This window comes from Misgurnus anguillicaudatus, unplaced genomic scaffold, assembly GCF_027580225.2.
Source record: "Misgurnus anguillicaudatus unplaced genomic scaffold, ASM2758022v2 HiC_scaffold_29, whole genome shotgun sequence".
In the NCBI taxonomy this organism is placed as follows: domain Eukaryota; kingdom Metazoa; phylum Chordata; class Actinopteri; order Cypriniformes; family Cobitidae; genus Misgurnus; species Misgurnus anguillicaudatus.
In genome coordinates this window covers 10,293,822-10,310,888 of record NW_027395279.1, presented here as the reverse complement: position 1 = coordinate 10,310,888, position 17,067 = coordinate 10,293,822, and the positions used below count along the sequence as shown (strand labels likewise).

Below are 17,067 nucleotides of genomic sequence, written 5' to 3'. Positions count from 1 at the left end.
AATCGAAACTCCCTTTCTCATACTCTTACGCACACATGCAGCTGGACACACACACACGCCTCACAAAAGCCGATGCTAGTATCATTTATTCATTCGCTGTGCTAAGTTATTTTTTACATTTTTTAACTAAAACCAGTTTTACTAGTTCACTATCGTGGGTTTAGGAACAAATAGTAACCGGCCTCTCTGCAAGTAAGCCCAGGTTCCGCCTCTTTAAGATAGAAGAAGGAAGGTATACGCAGGCACTGGAAGGGTCAGCTTCAGTCTACACTACATCGTAGTGGCCGACTGAAATGGAATGTCTCGATTATGGATCTAACCCTCATTCCCTGAAGGAAGGAAACGTAGACATCACGTCCTGTCGCCACAGTTTGCTGTACCATTACTGAGGTTGGTTGGGCACTGATGCTCGGCTTTCTCAGCAAAAATAGCTGATTTGGTATTGCACCTGCCTCTCATTAAATACTCGTGCAGCGCCAGCTGATGCAAATACCTGCTTGCCAAGTTCTTTGTCGCTTTAGTAGGTTCTCGAAGTAGATTGGTCCCGCAAAGCACGTTCCCAATTTGCCGATCATGACGTGACGTCTCCGTTTCCTTCCTTTAGGGAACAAGGGTTATATCCGTAACTGAGACGTTTTTTTTTTGTAATAGTGCTTAATTTAAAAAAAAAGTTAAAACAATTCCCTCAATATTTTATAATTTAATTTTAATTGGTTCATGTTTAAATAAACAAAATTCTAAATACATTTTATGCTGATTTTTCTTTAATGTCAGAAAGAAAACACCACTAGAGTTCATTATACAGTGCACACGTAGATTTCCTCTGTCAATCATACTGGATGAGTTTTCAGATTCACTGTTTACATTGATTTTATATTGACAGATGTAAAACCAACTCTGACTGTGCAGCCACAGACGTCTGTGTTCATTGGAGACAAAGTTACTCTGACCTGTGAGATTCATCAGTCCACTGGATGGGAGTTTATCTTTACCACACCATTAAACACTGAATCCACTGAAACTACAGGAACTAAAACAATCAGATCTGTGGAAATCTCTGATGGAGGACAGCACTGGTGCAGAGCTGGAAGAGGAAAACCTCAGGTTTACACACAATACAGTGAACCAATAACAGTGACTGTACAGGGTAAGTATTTATACTCGCATTATACACTTTGTTTTAATGGCATGATAACATTATTTCCTAAGACATTGAACAAGTGGCAATAACAGTTACATAGGAAAACTATAATATGATAAAGCACCTGTTTATGTTTTGCAATCAAGTGTTTATTTGACATTCTTTTCAATTACATTCAAGTACATTTTTGTCATTGTACAGATAGACCAACACCTCAAGTGTCTGTTTGGCCTGATTATCTCTTATTCAGAGGAGAAACTGTCACTCTCACATGTGTCATCAATGGAGGAGGAGTCAGCAGCTGGCAGTACAGTTGGTATAAAGATGATTCAGACATCCAGCAGAATAAACTTCAGTATTACACAATCAGATCTGTTACTGAGTCTGATGCAGGTAAATACACCTGTAGAGGAAATGAGACAAGAGGATCACGATACTCACACATCAGTAATGCAGTTACACTGACAGTATCAGGTGAGTCTGTTTATCTCTATTCATTATCATCCACAATATACAGTCATATTCAACTTACGACAAACTTCGCTCAACCAGTAAGTTAAATGGTTGGGATCAAAATTACTTTTACAAGAGGGACCTGACCTACAAACAAAATCTCATTATTATAATGTCACGGTGTGTTTAACACCGAATAATGAAACCAAAAGGAGAAGCCAAACGCAGACTCAATATACAAAAATAAACTATGATTTATTTAATATAAAACAGAAACACCCACGTGGGGGTAAAACAGATGATGAAACAAAAGACTGTGGTAGGACACAAACTAAACAGGAACAAAACAGGAACTTGAAAACAGAGCACACGGAAAACGAGGAAACTCTGACATCCAACATTCGACAACGCACGCGCACAACACAGAGGACACGAGGGCATATAAAGACAGCACATCAATGGGGAACAGGTGAACATAATTAATCACGTAAGACACGAGTACATAAGGGAGTAGGGTAAAAGTGACAAGACACATCATGTATGTGTGACACGTGTTCCCACGTAAACACAATGCTGCCATAGCCTTGCCCTCTAACATCCAACCTGGATAATAACCAAGGTCAGGCAAGACCATGACAGCCACAAAACACTGGGAACACATGGAAGCCACACAACTATATGCCTCAATGTGCTCCCACACAGAACATAGTACTGTCATGGTCTTGCCAGATACACTCAGACCTGAGTCTAGTACAAAAGATCTGGCAAGCCCATGACAGTACCCCCTTCTTTAATGACGGATACTAGACGTCACAAAACAAAACATTAAACACGAGGAACGAGAGACTGAACAACAGAAGACAACCATGACAAAATTACAATAAATAACAATGGCAAACAAACATAAGTGACAAACGGGTTGGGGTGATTTAACAGAAACAGTACATGATGAAGGGGTGGTGGGGCAAAAACAGGGGGAACAAAAAGTCCAGAGTACGGAAAATGAGTCCCAAAACTCTGCTGACATGCAGAGGGGTGACATGGTCCGGGCTGCGCAGTTGGCTGCGCAGACGGCTGCGCCGGCGGGTGACGTGTCTCCAGGTGCGCCGGCGGGTGACGGGTCTCCGGCTGCGCCGGCGGGTGACGGGTCTCCGGCTGCGCCGGTAGTGTCAGCGACTCCGAAGCACCCTTCGTCTTCCTCCTCCTCCTTCTGGAGCCCGGTAGTGCGGAAGGAATCTCTGGTGCGAGCGTGGTCTCCAGCACCGGAGGGACGGGAGTCGACCTCCCCAGTCTGACAGCCCCGGTCAAGATGCCTCTCGGGTTGAATGAGGGTGCACTGGATATACGTCTCGGCCGATCTCTGTGGTTGCTGTCGGTGGTCGAGAGGGTCAACCAAGTCCCAATACGGCAATTGAAGAAGGTCCACTCGCTCCCGAATCGGCGGAGGGTCGTTCATCCCGGCCACCAGGTAAGCACTGGCGAGAACCTCCGGGTAACACGCCTTATTGCTCTCTACCGCCCGGGCATAGTCCCTGAATGGAAGTTCCTTTTGCGGTGGAAAAGGACTACCGCCGGAAAGGGTCTGCCTCGAAATAGAGGTCCACCACTCCGGGTCCGACGCACACTGCATAGTGGTAGTCCGCTGGGTTCAGTAGGGCGCGTGCGTTCTGTCACGGTGTGTTTAACACCGAATAATGAAACCAAAAGGAGAACCCAAACGCAGACTCAATATACAAAAATAAACTATGATTTATTTAATATAAAACAGAAACACCCACGTGGGGGTAAAACAGATGATGAAACAAAAGACTGTGGTAGGACACAAACTAAACAGGAACAAAACAGGAACTTGAAAACAGAGCACACGGAAAACGAGGAAACTCTGACATCCAACATTCGACAACGCACGCGCACAACACAGAGGACGCGAGGGCATATAAAGACAGCACATCAATGGGGAACAGGTGAACATAATTAATCACGTAAGACACGAGTACATAAGGGAGTAGGGTAAAAGTGACAAGACACTGGGAACACGTGTCACACATACATGATGTGAAAACACACGTGTTTCCACGTAAACACAATGCTGCCATAGCCTTGCCCTCTAACATCCAACCTGGATAATAACCAAGGTCAGGCAAGACCATGACAGCCACAAAACACTGGGAACACATGGAAGCCACACAACTATATGCCTCCATGTGCTCCCACACAGAACATAGTACTGTCATGGTCTTGCCAGATACACTCAGACCTGAGTCTAGTACAAAAGATCTGGCAAGCCCATGACATATAAAGTAAAATATAAACATTTAAACGCAATTGTATTGAAAGTTGAATTTACCAAAAACTACATTTAAGTTTTTAATGCAATGTGGTATGTAACTCGTAGGGCCCTATTTTAATAACACGGTCTCACACCCATGGCGTCAATATTTGACGACACTTGACCATGCGTCAATATGTTGACGCGGAGGGTATACCTTTTGCGTCATTTTTTGACGAACTGGGGACTTCAATACTATTAGGTACGCGAAATTAAACAGTTGTCGCCTGGCATTGGGGTTAGGGAAAGGTTTGGGTAAGGATGTCATTATGTAAATCTAACCCTAAACCGACGCGAAAATGGTAGAAAATGGTAAGAAAATAGGAAAGAAAATGCAACGGACTTAATAGTATTGAAGTCCCCAGTTCGTCAAAAAATGACGCGAAAGGTATACTCTCCGCGTCAACATATTGACGCATGGTCAAGTGTCGTCAAATATTGACGCCATGGGGTGAGACTGGGTTGATTTTAACGATCTAAGCGGATGGTCTAAAGTGCACGGTGCATGGTCTAAATGGGCGTGTCCGACTCCACTTTTGCTAATTTAACGACGGGAAAAATGGTTTGTGTGCCGAATTTATAGTGTAATTAAGGTTTTGTAAATTACACAGAGATGCAATTTTATAAACATCTGTTTATAAAAAGTGAAAATGCTTAATGAAAATAATTAAATTACTAAATGGTTGAATGTAAACTAATTTAAAGTTTTGCTGTCTAATACAGAATAAAAAGATGTGATTTTTATAAATGTATAGTTTTGTATAATTAATAAATAATAAACTTTTTCATTTTTCTGGATTGGTTATTATTTCTTATCAATAATAAATTACTCATAATAATAAAGAACCTTTAATGGTTCTGAATAGAACCCTCTTACTTTGATTCAAAGAACAATTTGGGTTTCTTTTAATTAATCCATTAAAGTTGTTCTATATAGAACCATTTGGGGGTGCCATATATGAAGCGGTGATATAATCATTTCTGGCTCTAAATAGAACCATTTCTTTTAAGAGTGTATCATACATTAATTTATTTCTTATAAAGATGATTTTCTTCTCAGGTGTTTCTCCTTCAGTCTCTCTGATCATCAGACCCAACAGATCTCAACACTTCTCATCTGAATCTCTCTCTCTCTGAGCTGTGAGGATCACAGTAACTCTACTGGATGGACAGTGAGAAGATACACAGAAGATAAACTGAAACCTTGTTCATCATCAGACTGGAGATCTACAGGAACAACATCTACATGTACAATCAAATATCTCTACACATTTTATACTGGAGTGTACTGGTGTCAGTCTGAATCTGGAGAGAAACTTCATCCGGTTAATATCTCAGTACACAGTGAGTTTACAAATCATTATATTTTTATTTTAGAGGCAGAAAATATTTACCATCAGTGCATAAAGAATAAATTCATAAACAAAATTAAGTCATTTCAATAATTAGTGGCTGTTAAATAACTTTTTTATATATAAACTCACTTATTCAGGACTTAAAGTCCATGCAAAGTTTGAAATTAAAGGTGTTCTCAGTTTGTGACACCACAGAAAAATGTGATAAACCACCCAGACAAATATGAATTATTAAAAAAGCCAAGTAATTAAAAGAAGTTTATCAAAATCTTGTAAAAACAGACAGGATTCTTGAAATCTCTGCCTTTAAACACTGTCAGCGCTGAAACAACGCCCACTTGTGGGAAAGCTGCGTCTCTCAACTGTTAAATAGTGCTACAACCTGAATGGATGCTCATGATTGTATTAGGGACTGTGGATCACCCACCCCAATTTATCCTGAAAACTGTTTAACGGTGTAACTCCACAATTCAGTACTACACAGCAGAGGCGATTCTAGGGTTAGAGCTTTAGGGGTGCTGAGCACCCAATGAGCTCCGCTGCCACCACCCGCTCTTTTTTCCTACAGAAACCAATAATATGTATATTGTAAAATAGCTTTCATTTTAACATTGGTTCAACTAACTCCAAAATAAAGATTTTTTGGAGACCTTTCAGGCATGAAAATGGGTCAGGGGTGAAAAAGATGAGAAGAATATTACCCCTAGGGTCCGGGAGCATGCTCCCCCTTAGAATTTTTTTAAAATTACATATTTTAAAGCATCAATCTGGTGAGTTTTCAGATGCATTTTTTGCCAACCTTTTTATTTCTAATTAATGGTGAGCTAGCACATTTTTGCCATTAATGCCATATTAAAGTCTCAGGACAAAAGGTGGGCTACACCAGCAGTGTGGGTATGGCTTTATGTGAATATACAGTGTATTGTTTGCCTTTGTCAAAATGACAAATCTCCTAATTTATAACTTTTATGCCTACAACATATGGTAGGTTTATTAATAGTTTGTTAATTTGCAGCTTTTCTTTTAACAGTCCTTTAATTGAACCATTACCTTTACTATATGTCTAAAACAAAACACTTGTGACTCCTGCACTAAGGGTTAAAGACGTTATCACCTTCATATTAGTCTACATGTGACAAACTAAAAAAATATTTATTGTCTAGTTTGATAGTCAGACAGTTAGTGATTTCACACATAACTTACCGGTAGCCTACTGGTGGTATACAGTGATATGTAGTTTGTTTTCACTCTGTTCCAAACGCCATGTTTTCATGACGACTGACCAGAAAAGACGCCCGTGATGTCATGTTTACATGACTCCCGATTGTTAAAATAAGTCTCAAATTAACGATAAATCATACAATAAACTTTAACAACGGAGACACACGTATGCAACCATAGATATGTATATACCCACTGAGACGCACTGCATGCGTCTTGCGGAAGAACATTGTAACCGGCGCTACTTCTCTCCATTTAAGTCTATGGACGAGTCACCCAGGTACTGTGCTACTCCGCAGCGCGCGGGTACCCGCCGGACTTAAATAATCCGAAAATAAACACTTATTATACGTGTACCATGGTGATTCATTATAAGACAAAAACACGACTTGAAAGATTGATTCGTGATGTACTCGCTCATTATAAACATAACGTAAACATTTTGTAAGATTTGAACAAAAAAGTTGCATCACAACACTATCTGATTCTCACTCTGCGTGTGTTTCACGCTGAATGACGGACGGGCTAAGCGATGCAGGTACAGAGAAGTAGAAGAGGATGACACCATTTGCTAAGCGGGGAGGTTTTCATTTTCTACCTTATTATATATTTTAAACCACAAACTACGGAGTATGTTTTGGACATTATTTAACCTGGTCAAAGACGAACGAACATTTTAGAATAATTAAATTTCTTGCCCCAAGTTTTAGGGGTGCTGAGCTCCTTTTTAGGGGTGCTGAAGCACCCCTAAAAAGGGGCTAGCCTCGCCCATGCTACACAGTTCACATTCTTTGTAATGTGTTTAAACAATACATTTCTAAAATGTATAATATGTTTAGAAACAGTTCTCTGAAATGACTTGATAACCTGCGCGAGGGCGTGGATGTACTGAAGAGCTATTTATTTACATAATTTAAATTACTGTTAGTTTAAATGTACTTACATTAAACAACTATACATCATTAAAAAGTGTTTTGATTTAAGATTTAGTTTTTGACCTTTATTTTAATCTGAGAATCCTAGTAACAGTAATTTCTTCATTTTTGTCAGGCGTTATGAAAATGAAAAACGGTACATACCTTTAATTTGAAATATAACCCTCAGCTGCACTCATTGATAAAAATACTCCTCCGTGATCGTCATGAAAGCACTCGATAAAACAACATCCATCGGGGCTTTTAATTCAAAGTATGCATATTTGGAGAAATATTACTTCAATTTTATATGTTTACTTCAAATTTCTGCAGGGGGGGTAATATTTCACCCATTTTTATTGCAAACATGGCGATATGAGGAAGTTTGAGTCTACAGTCATTCACACTCAGTTTGTTTCATTCATACGTGAAGCCGGAGGGCGCTAAAGTCTGAAAGTGTCAATATGAAACTTTTATAAAAAGAATAAGACGTCAGAGCTCAGCAGCAGCTGTCAGTCAGACGTGAACTTGAACAGTGACCTGCAACGAGCGATCGCTGTTTTTATAATAACATGCAAATAAAGATGTTTTGATGTTTTGAAACATGGAGACAATAAACACGATTAAGATTATATATGGTTTGTCTGTATTTTTAACGCTATATCTGGTATTTTCATAACAGTACTATATATTATAATGCTATGCTAAGCTAACAGCATAAATAGCATAAAATTGTTTATTTTCGGTCTTATTTTATGATCCAAAGCCACATCAGATCACGCATGATTGTTTAAGCACTCGACTTTTGATGTTATAAAGTGAGTTTTATTATAAATGCTTTTATTTGTCGTGTTTTGATGGTATGCTAAGCTAACGTACTAGCTGTTCTGTAAACATCTGCTGTCTGGAGATATGAGATATGTGTTTCTAGGAATAATTTTGACTGGTAAAGCTTCTTTAAGGTAAGTTTCTTTTTGTAAGAAAGGACTTTAATAAAAAGAAAGTGAATTGAGACAAAAGGAGGAAATAAAACACTAAATAGAAATTATGAGCAATTATTATATTGTTTATAATAATAAAATAAACATTTAGACAGCCATATCCCGGATTAAAAGTTGTTAATGACTCATCCGGATGCTTATTTAATGAGTCTGTTTAAAACACGGAGCAATAGGACAATAAACTGAAAGGATGTTGTGAGATATAAATAAACAAACATTAGCTTAGCATTTTTGCTGTTTTCTCTAAATAAATTTACATGACATGGGTCTAAAAAACATTTCATAAAATACAGAGTTTTAGAGGTATCATCTTCAGATTTAAAACAGAACATGGTCAGACCTGTGGCTTTAACTGCAGAGCATTTCTAGATTGCTCCAAGGCCAATTTCATTTAGATTTTCATAACAATATTTCATACATGTTTGGTGGAGTTTATAAAAAAGTATAATTTAAGCTCTCTATAACAACTTTTTTCATTATGACAGTAACTAATGTTCACCTCTTAATAAACTTCCAAGTGTCTGCTTTCAAATGAGACCAAACTTATGCTTTTAGTGCAAAGACTTCATAAACTGTATCTATTTTAGTTTGGCTATGACAGTTTTTGTGGGGGGGTTCGGAAAATGGAATGAGGGCTAACAGACTTTAACAACACAGGGCAAATGCAGATAGTTGCCAGTGTGTTGCTATTTGACTGCCAAGGTTTCCCAAGTGGTTTTTACCACCACTTTTACTACTGTATTGCTACTCTATAAGGTTGCAAGGATTCTGATATATTTTTTAATTTATAATCATCAGTTATTTCTTCTGTTGTGTAGATGTTGATGTGATTCTGGACAGTCCTGTTCATCCTGTGACTGAAGGAGATCCTCTGACTCTACGCTGTTTATATCGAGATAAAAACCCCTCTAACCTGACAGCTGAATTTTATAAAGATGGATCAGTGGTGCAGAATCAGACAACAGGAGACATGATGATCATCCCTACAGTCTCAAAGTCACATGAGGGTTTCTACTACTGTAAACACCCAGAGAGAGGAGAGTCTCCAAAGAGCTGGATCTCAGTCAGAGGTGAGAGTCGATAGAAATGATCTCAACTTATTTTGTTTGTTGTTGTTTAGATATACTGCATGGTAACATGTGTTTTAGTTTCAGGTGTTTATCAGGTGATGTCTGGTCTAAAGATTTTATCTTTTCTGCGGGCAGTTTGTCCATATCTGTTATCAACAGTCGTGCTGGTTATCAAATGCTACAGATTGAGAGGTGAATCATCTGTCTGAATTATTGGGTCATTACATTTGATTATTATACTGAATTTAAACATATTAGTTCATATTGTCATTATCACTGGATGTTTCTAGATTATATCTGAATAAAATAACATTGATATTTGTATGATGGATAAGTTTTGTTGAATTTGTTGTGGCCTCTTAAACATCTTTGTTCATTTTGCTTATTATAGTCACCCTTAGCTTGCTCACTGAGGGATTTGTCAGCCACTTTTCTTCATAAAGAGTCTTTGAAATTATATGCATTTAATTGAAAAGTGTTAAATGTGCAAAATAAATTGAAATCAACCTGTCTCTCTCCTCCTGATTTTTTCCCATTTAAATACACACATTGTATGCATTTAATAACACAGAAATAACGGTAACACTTTACTTGAAGGGGTGTTCATAAGACTGACACCTCCGTAATCATGACATGACACATTTCATGAACATGAGATTTTATACAACTGTCATGGCATAATACTCTGTAAAATAGTTTTATAACAGCGTTGTGAAAATTCTTCATTTCATTTTTTAGGTTCCACCAGGTGTTAGAGAAATAAAATCAATCATCCAATAATAATAATAATTAAAATTAATAAAATGCTATTTTATTGCATTTGGAGAGAGATTCACCTAAAATTTTATGAAAACAGTACAATGGTGGGTTAAACCATGCAGCGTTTGGTCCATATCGCTGCAAAAACGTTGATTTAATGTTAATTAATTTAAATTAATTACATTTTTTGTTTGTCATTTGCCTTCAAATATGGCCTTGGAAGGCTGCAGTCCCTAGGTGTTTATCAATGTCAGGGATACTTCCTTGGCAGGATTGGTCTTTCCAAGTCACTTCCTTCAGGCTAGGCAAGGCTCCTCTTTAGCATTCAGAGAACACGTAAATGGAACAGGCTAGCAAGTGCACGTCATTGCGTCATTCCGTCAGTGAAAAGGTGTGCTTTCGGCGCTGTGGGCATAGGATTGTGGGTGATTTGAGAGCATGAAAGATACACATATGCATCCTTTCCTGTATATGGGATATTTTTCGAACCAAGGACTCAGAAATTCTGAGGATCCTTGACCGTCTAACAGTCCTTCAACTGTCATGTCAATGACGTAGCATCCTCGAAATTCTGACTTCCTTGACATTGAGAAACACCTCCTGATTTGGGATGGACCCACAGATTCATGAGTGCATTTTTAGATCAACACCCCCTAGTGGTGACTAAAATTATAAATTATTATAAGTTCTTTACTAAAGAAACCATTTGCCAAACAACTTATTTGATAATATTGTGGATGTTGAATGTGTTGAATTGGTGGAAAACTCTTACATTACAAATTCAGTCAGAACTTAAAGTCTCTGTTATTCTTTTATCCCTTTCTATTACTTTACCTTCTGATAAAAGTGTCAAAAAAGTTCCTAAAATTGAATGAATAATGGTCTTTGTAAAATGTATATAACTGCAAATGACAGCAAATTTAATTAAGTTCATCCACTGAGAGAGAGGAGAAGCACCCCAAACCCTATGAGTACTTTAAATTAAACTGAAGCAACAGTCAAGAGTAAAAAAAGTATATTATTGTTTACAGATGTCAAATATCCATTGAATTTTTCTCTGTTATTACTAAATTGTCACCGCAAACATCACGCAGGCTTGTAGAGCTCACAAACATGTACACATAGGGTTGGAATACTTATCAGTGACGGGTACTTTAATCTGCAGGGTTTTTTAAGAGTATCTCCGTTTGTGGAATCTGGGTAGGCCTGCTTCTCATCCAGAGCTTGACGCTTTGTGTTATCACATTATATGGTGCTGCGCAGACTGATCGCCATTTGACATCAAAGTACCGCAAGAGAAATGGTAAAGGAGGATCATTGCATAACATTTCGACTTGCTCTCGCAGTACTCTCATTTCATAAGCCGATAGGTCTGCACAGCACCACATAAAGTGTAACGGGGCACTACACTTTGACTTTTTACAGAAAAGATTAGTTTACTCGTCAATTATGAGAAAACGCTTCCCTGCCAATTACAAGCAATACCGCTTTTATCCACCAGATGGAAAATTTTATGCAACCAGGAAGCAACCCTTCCCCCAAACAGTTCAGTCACAGCGCATGGTTTGATCATTGCTCTGAATAGAATTTCTATCAGATGTCTTTCACAAAAATGCAATTATCTCAAGCTTTTTGCTAAAAAAATTGTATTTTTGAAGAATCCCACACATATTTGAGAGATGACAATTAGAGAATAAATGAAGGTAGGAAGAAATATTTTTTTTAAAGCAGAGGGTTTGTTTTTTCATTTGACATATTGTATGTTTATATGTTTAAAGAAGAACATATTCTGGAAGGCATTACACTTTTGTGAAAAAAATAAAAAAGCTGACGCAGGCTGGCAACTTTAAAAAAAAACACTGGCGGAAAAGGGTTAATGGTGGGCACGAGCCTGCATGAGAAAATGGATGTTTGGCGTAAGACAGCGTGAGAATGAGATCAATTGCGTAAGTCTCTCTGGCACCCCTGCCATCACTAATTTCAAGGGCAGATTGCAAAAGCCACAAAGTATTCATCAACTTTGAGATGCTTCTGGTAGAATAAAGACTAATTTTCTCATTGACCACCCATGTTGTTTGGTATTGTTATCAGTTTAGACTTTGATATGATAATTAGCCATGTGGAGTGGTTGTGGCTAGAAGGGATACAGCTACGGCCAAAATCTCATGACATCTCACCGAATGAGCGCTGTTTTCATCTTAATTCTACCCCCAAACCTAACCCTAAAAAAAAACATTTTTCGATATTTTGCCGTAGCTGTATCCCCTCTAGCCAGAACCATGTGCAGTGCACTTCAAATCAAAATCAAATCACTTTATTGTCCCATCCTTGACACAGGTGTACATGGAGTAAAAATCTTGTGTGCACAGTCCTGGCAGCAGTGCAGTTGAGAAGTTACAATAATAGATACTCTAAACATAGTAATACAACAGTAAGTAAACGAGTTACAACAAAAAATACACAGGTCACAGTAAATACACTAAACACATGTACATAACACAATATGATACAGTATATGCAGAATTTCACAGAACAGTACAATGATACCGGACAGAATCTATATCAGTAGTTTAGTGCTGTGTGTGTTCACATGTACATATATGTCATTGTCAAACTCATCATGAGTGACCTGATGGAAAAGTTGAGCTCATTGTGGTTTTAGTTTCAGTTCCGTTTCTGTTTTGTGGTATTAACAAATGTGTGAAAGATGTCAGTTGTTCGTCAGCTTCTAATAGATTTTTCCTTTAATTTACAAAAACTGTCACTTCCACAATTATTATGTGCAGTCAGTGACAAATAAATGTAGTTTTACTCCATTTGATGCTGTATGTAAAAGTCACAAACTAGATTTTATGTCAATTAGATTTTATGTCAAACATTCATGTTGCATTCAAGTTCACCCACTTATATCATGCCCTAAAGATATGTAAGCTACTCTTTTACTGTAAAAGTATACTGTATGCATTTAAATAGTAAAAGATAATATTAATGGGACAAATGAACACATAACAGAAGTGGCTGTTTTTGTGTAGACACATCCTGTTATCATTACACATCAAAAAACAACTTCTCCTTACATTTTCCTTCTCACAATGAGTTGTGGGTAATATCAGTAGTTAAATTGTTTATAGGTCTATACTTACAGTATGTCCTCCAAGTATTATAAAGATACTCATTCCAGCATACTATAATTTGGGACATTAATTTTAGCTTAAATACTATTTATGACAGATGATATGCACAGTTGGAGGAGGGGGGTTGGGGTACATGGTGTTACAGTATAGAGGAAGTGTTGAATGTTTATCAAAGTGTGAAGTGTCTTAAGTGTCAGTCATCAGTAGATCAGTATGGAGTTTATTTCACTTCCACTAGTTCTCTGTGAGTATTATCTTCTCATTTTACTACACATCAATTACTGTCACATTGTCTACAGCAGTGGTTCTCAAACGGAGGGCCAGTATACATTAATTTATCATGAATTCTGTGTAATTAAACCTAAAAAAAAATAAGGCTATAACCAACAGCACTACTTTGCATAATGTAATATGTTTGTCTAATTGAAATGTTACGTTTTAGAACAAATTTGGCATAAATTTTCTTTGGGAGGGGGGCGAAGGAATGCACTGTACACAAGCCGGGAATTGAACCACCAACCTTCCGGTTTGTAGACAACCTACATGAACCACTGAGCCACTATAAAAGAAACCAATAATGGAGCTAATAATGGAAGGGAGGGCCAGCCCAACAGTTTATACAGGTCGCAGTGATGAGTGTGAAAAGGTGCATTAGTAACAAAAGGGAAGGCTGAATGATAGTGTTTTTCAAGTTTTTTTAGGGCTGTGTTTGGTGCCATTCTGTAAATAATATCGCCATAGTTCAAAATTGGCATCAAAGTCATCTTACAGAGGGTGCATTTGGTTGAATTAGTAAAGGAAGCTTTATTGAGGAAAAGAAATCTAGTCTCGCTTTGACTTTTGCTTGAAGGTTATTTATGTGTGTAATGAATGACAGGGATGAATCCAAGCAGATGCCTAGGTATTAATATGTTTTGACATACAGTATTGTTCAAAATAATAGCAGTACAATGTGACTAACCAGAATAATCAAGGTTTTTAGTATATTTTTTATTGCTACGTGGCAAACAAGTTACCAGTAGGTTCAGTAGATTCTCAGAAAACAAATGAGACCCAGCATTCATGATATGCACGCTCTTAAGGCTGTGCAATTGGGCAATTAGTTGAATTAGTTGAAAGGGGTGTGTTCAAAAAAATAGCAGTGTGGCATTCAATCACTGAGGTCATCAATTTTGTGAAGAAACAGGTGTGAATCAGGTGGCCCCTATTTAAGGATAAAGCCAACAATTGTTGAACATGCATTTGAAATGTGAGGAAAATGGGTCGTTCAAGCCATTGTTCAGAAGAACAGCGTACTTTGATTAAAAAGTTGATTGGAGAGGGGAAAACCTATAAAGAGGTGCAAAAAAATGATAGGCTGTTCAGCTAAAATGATCTCCAATGCCTTAAAATGGAGAGCAAAACCAGAGAGGTGGAAGAAAACGGAAGACAACCATCAAAATGGATAGAAGAATAACCAGAATGGCAAAGGCTCAGCCAATGATCACCTCCAGGATGATCAAAGACAGTCTGGAGTTACCTGTAAGTACTGTGACAGTTAGAAGACGTCTGTGTGAAGCTAATCTATTTTCAAGAATCCCCCGCAAAGTCCCTCTGTAAAAAAAGGCATGTGCAGAAGAGGTTACAATTTGCCAAAGAACACATCAACTGGCCTAAAGAGAAATGGAGGAACATTTTGTGGACTGATGAGAGTAAAATTGTTCTTTTTGGGTCCAAGGGCCACAGGCAGTTTGTGAGACGACCCCCAGACTCTGAATTCAAGCCACAGTACACAGTGAAGACAGTGAAGCATGGAGGTGCAAGCATCATGATATGGGCATGTTTCTCCTAGTATGGTGTTGGGCCTATTTATCGCATACCAGGGATCATGGATCAGTTTGCATAGGTTAAAATACTTGAAGAGGTCATGTTGCCCTATGCTGAAGAGGACATGCCCTTGAAATGGTTGTTTCAACAAGACAATGACCTAAAACACACTAGTAAACGGGCAAAGTCTTGGTTCCAAACCAACAAAATTCATGTTATGGAGTGACCAGCCCAATCTCCAGACCTTAATCCAATTGAGAACTTGTGGGGTGATATCAAAAATGCTGTTTCTGAAGCAAAACCAAGAAATGTGAATGAATTGTGGAATGTCGTTAAAGAATTATGGAGTGGAATAACAGCTGAGAGGTTCCACAAGTTGGTTGACTCCATGCCACACAGATGTCAAGCAGTTTTAAAAAAACTGTGGTCATACAACTAAATATTAGTTTAGTGATTCACAGGATTGCTAAATCCCAGAAAAAAAAAGTTTGTACAAAATACTTTTGAGTTTGTACAGTCAAAGGTAGACACTGCTATTTTTTTGAACACACCCCTTTCAACTAATTGCCCAATTGCACAGCCTTAAGAGCGTGCATATCATGAATGCTGGGTCTAGTTTGTTTTCTGAGAATCTACTGAACCTACTGGTAACTTGTTTGCCACGTAGCAATAAAAAATATACTAAAAACCTTGATTATTCTGGTTAGTCACATTGTACTGCTATTATTTTGAACAATACTGTATTCCAAAGCCATGCAGGTGTTGTAAGCAAAGTCTTTGTAAAAGGTTTTCGGCTAAAGAGCATGCATTTTGTCTTACTGGTGTTAATACGTAGATGCAGGTTGCTTTATAAAAAACCTCTAAAAATGCTTTATAGAGGTGAAGCTGCTCCTCAGACTGGAAGACGCAGAATTGGGAAAAGGACCCACTGAGTACAAAATGGTGTCATCTGCATAAATGTGAATTCAAGATGTGCCAGCAGCATTGGTTATATCATTAATGTAGAAAAAAGGGTTGGGCCCAGGATAGAGTCTTGAGGCACACCTTTAGAGTTTATAACTGGGTATGACATAATGTTTTCAACCTTCCATAGCTGGACACAGTTGGTGAGATAACTGGCAAACCAGTCACAGCTGGAGATGGACAGGCCAATACTGGAAAGCCTATGTAAAAGGATTCCATTGTTTGACGGAGTAAAAGGCCTTGGCGAGGTCTATACAGGTGGCGATACAGACCTGCTTACTGTTTAATGCTGTAGTTACTTTATCAAGGATCTTTGTAGTGGCTGTTATGCACCCAAGTTCTGTCCGAAAACCAGATTGCATTTCAAACAATGTATGATTTTTATACAGGAAATCATCTTATTGAACAAGCTTCTCCAGAACTTAAGCAAAGCATGGTAGGATGGAAATTGGGCAATAACAATTTGGGTCAGATTCAGTTTTTAAGAATAATGAATTAAGACCATCAAGGCCAACAGATAAATTTTTGTTCAGTTTGGTGAGTTCATCCTGGACTTCAGAGGTAGAGAGAAGCGTAAAGAGAAGCCACTGTTGCTTGATGGAGAAGATTGAAGATCTTTTGAGATAGAAACTAAAGTGTCCATTGAGATTTAGTTTTGACATCGAAACTGCATTAATAAAGTGATTATTTAGAAGTGAGGCCTGTGAGGTGTGAAAAATTGTAAGAAGTGTGAATGTTAACATTTGCCTTAGGAACAGGTTAATGATAAACATTTCCTATTCAAATTGCATTCTAATCCGCGAATCGCATGCGAGCCGAACCGCAGGTCCGTCACAGCACTACCCAAAGCTTCTGAGGAATGCCACAGCAGCGGCCGGTGCAGTCAACATGTATGTTCGCTAATGTGTGGCATCGCTCACA

At 38.1% G+C, this 17,067-nt stretch overlaps 1 protein-coding gene across 1 annotated transcript; it reads left to right on the top strand.

Moving 5' to 3' along the window:
- The first annotated feature begins 293 nt into the window (after window positions 1-293).
- Window positions 294-9,994, top strand: LOC129425703 (basement membrane-specific heparan sulfate proteoglycan core protein). Its single transcript, XM_073864939.1, is given in 8 exon segments — window positions 294-376; window positions 852-1,147; window positions 1,343-1,692; window positions 2,811-3,062; window positions 4,968-5,042; window positions 5,045-5,267; window positions 9,233-9,484; window positions 9,563-9,994. Coding segments are annotated over 8 exon segments (1,662 nt in total). The 3' UTR covers window positions 9,694-9,994.
- The last annotated feature ends 7,073 nt before the right edge of the window (window positions 9,995-17,067 follow it).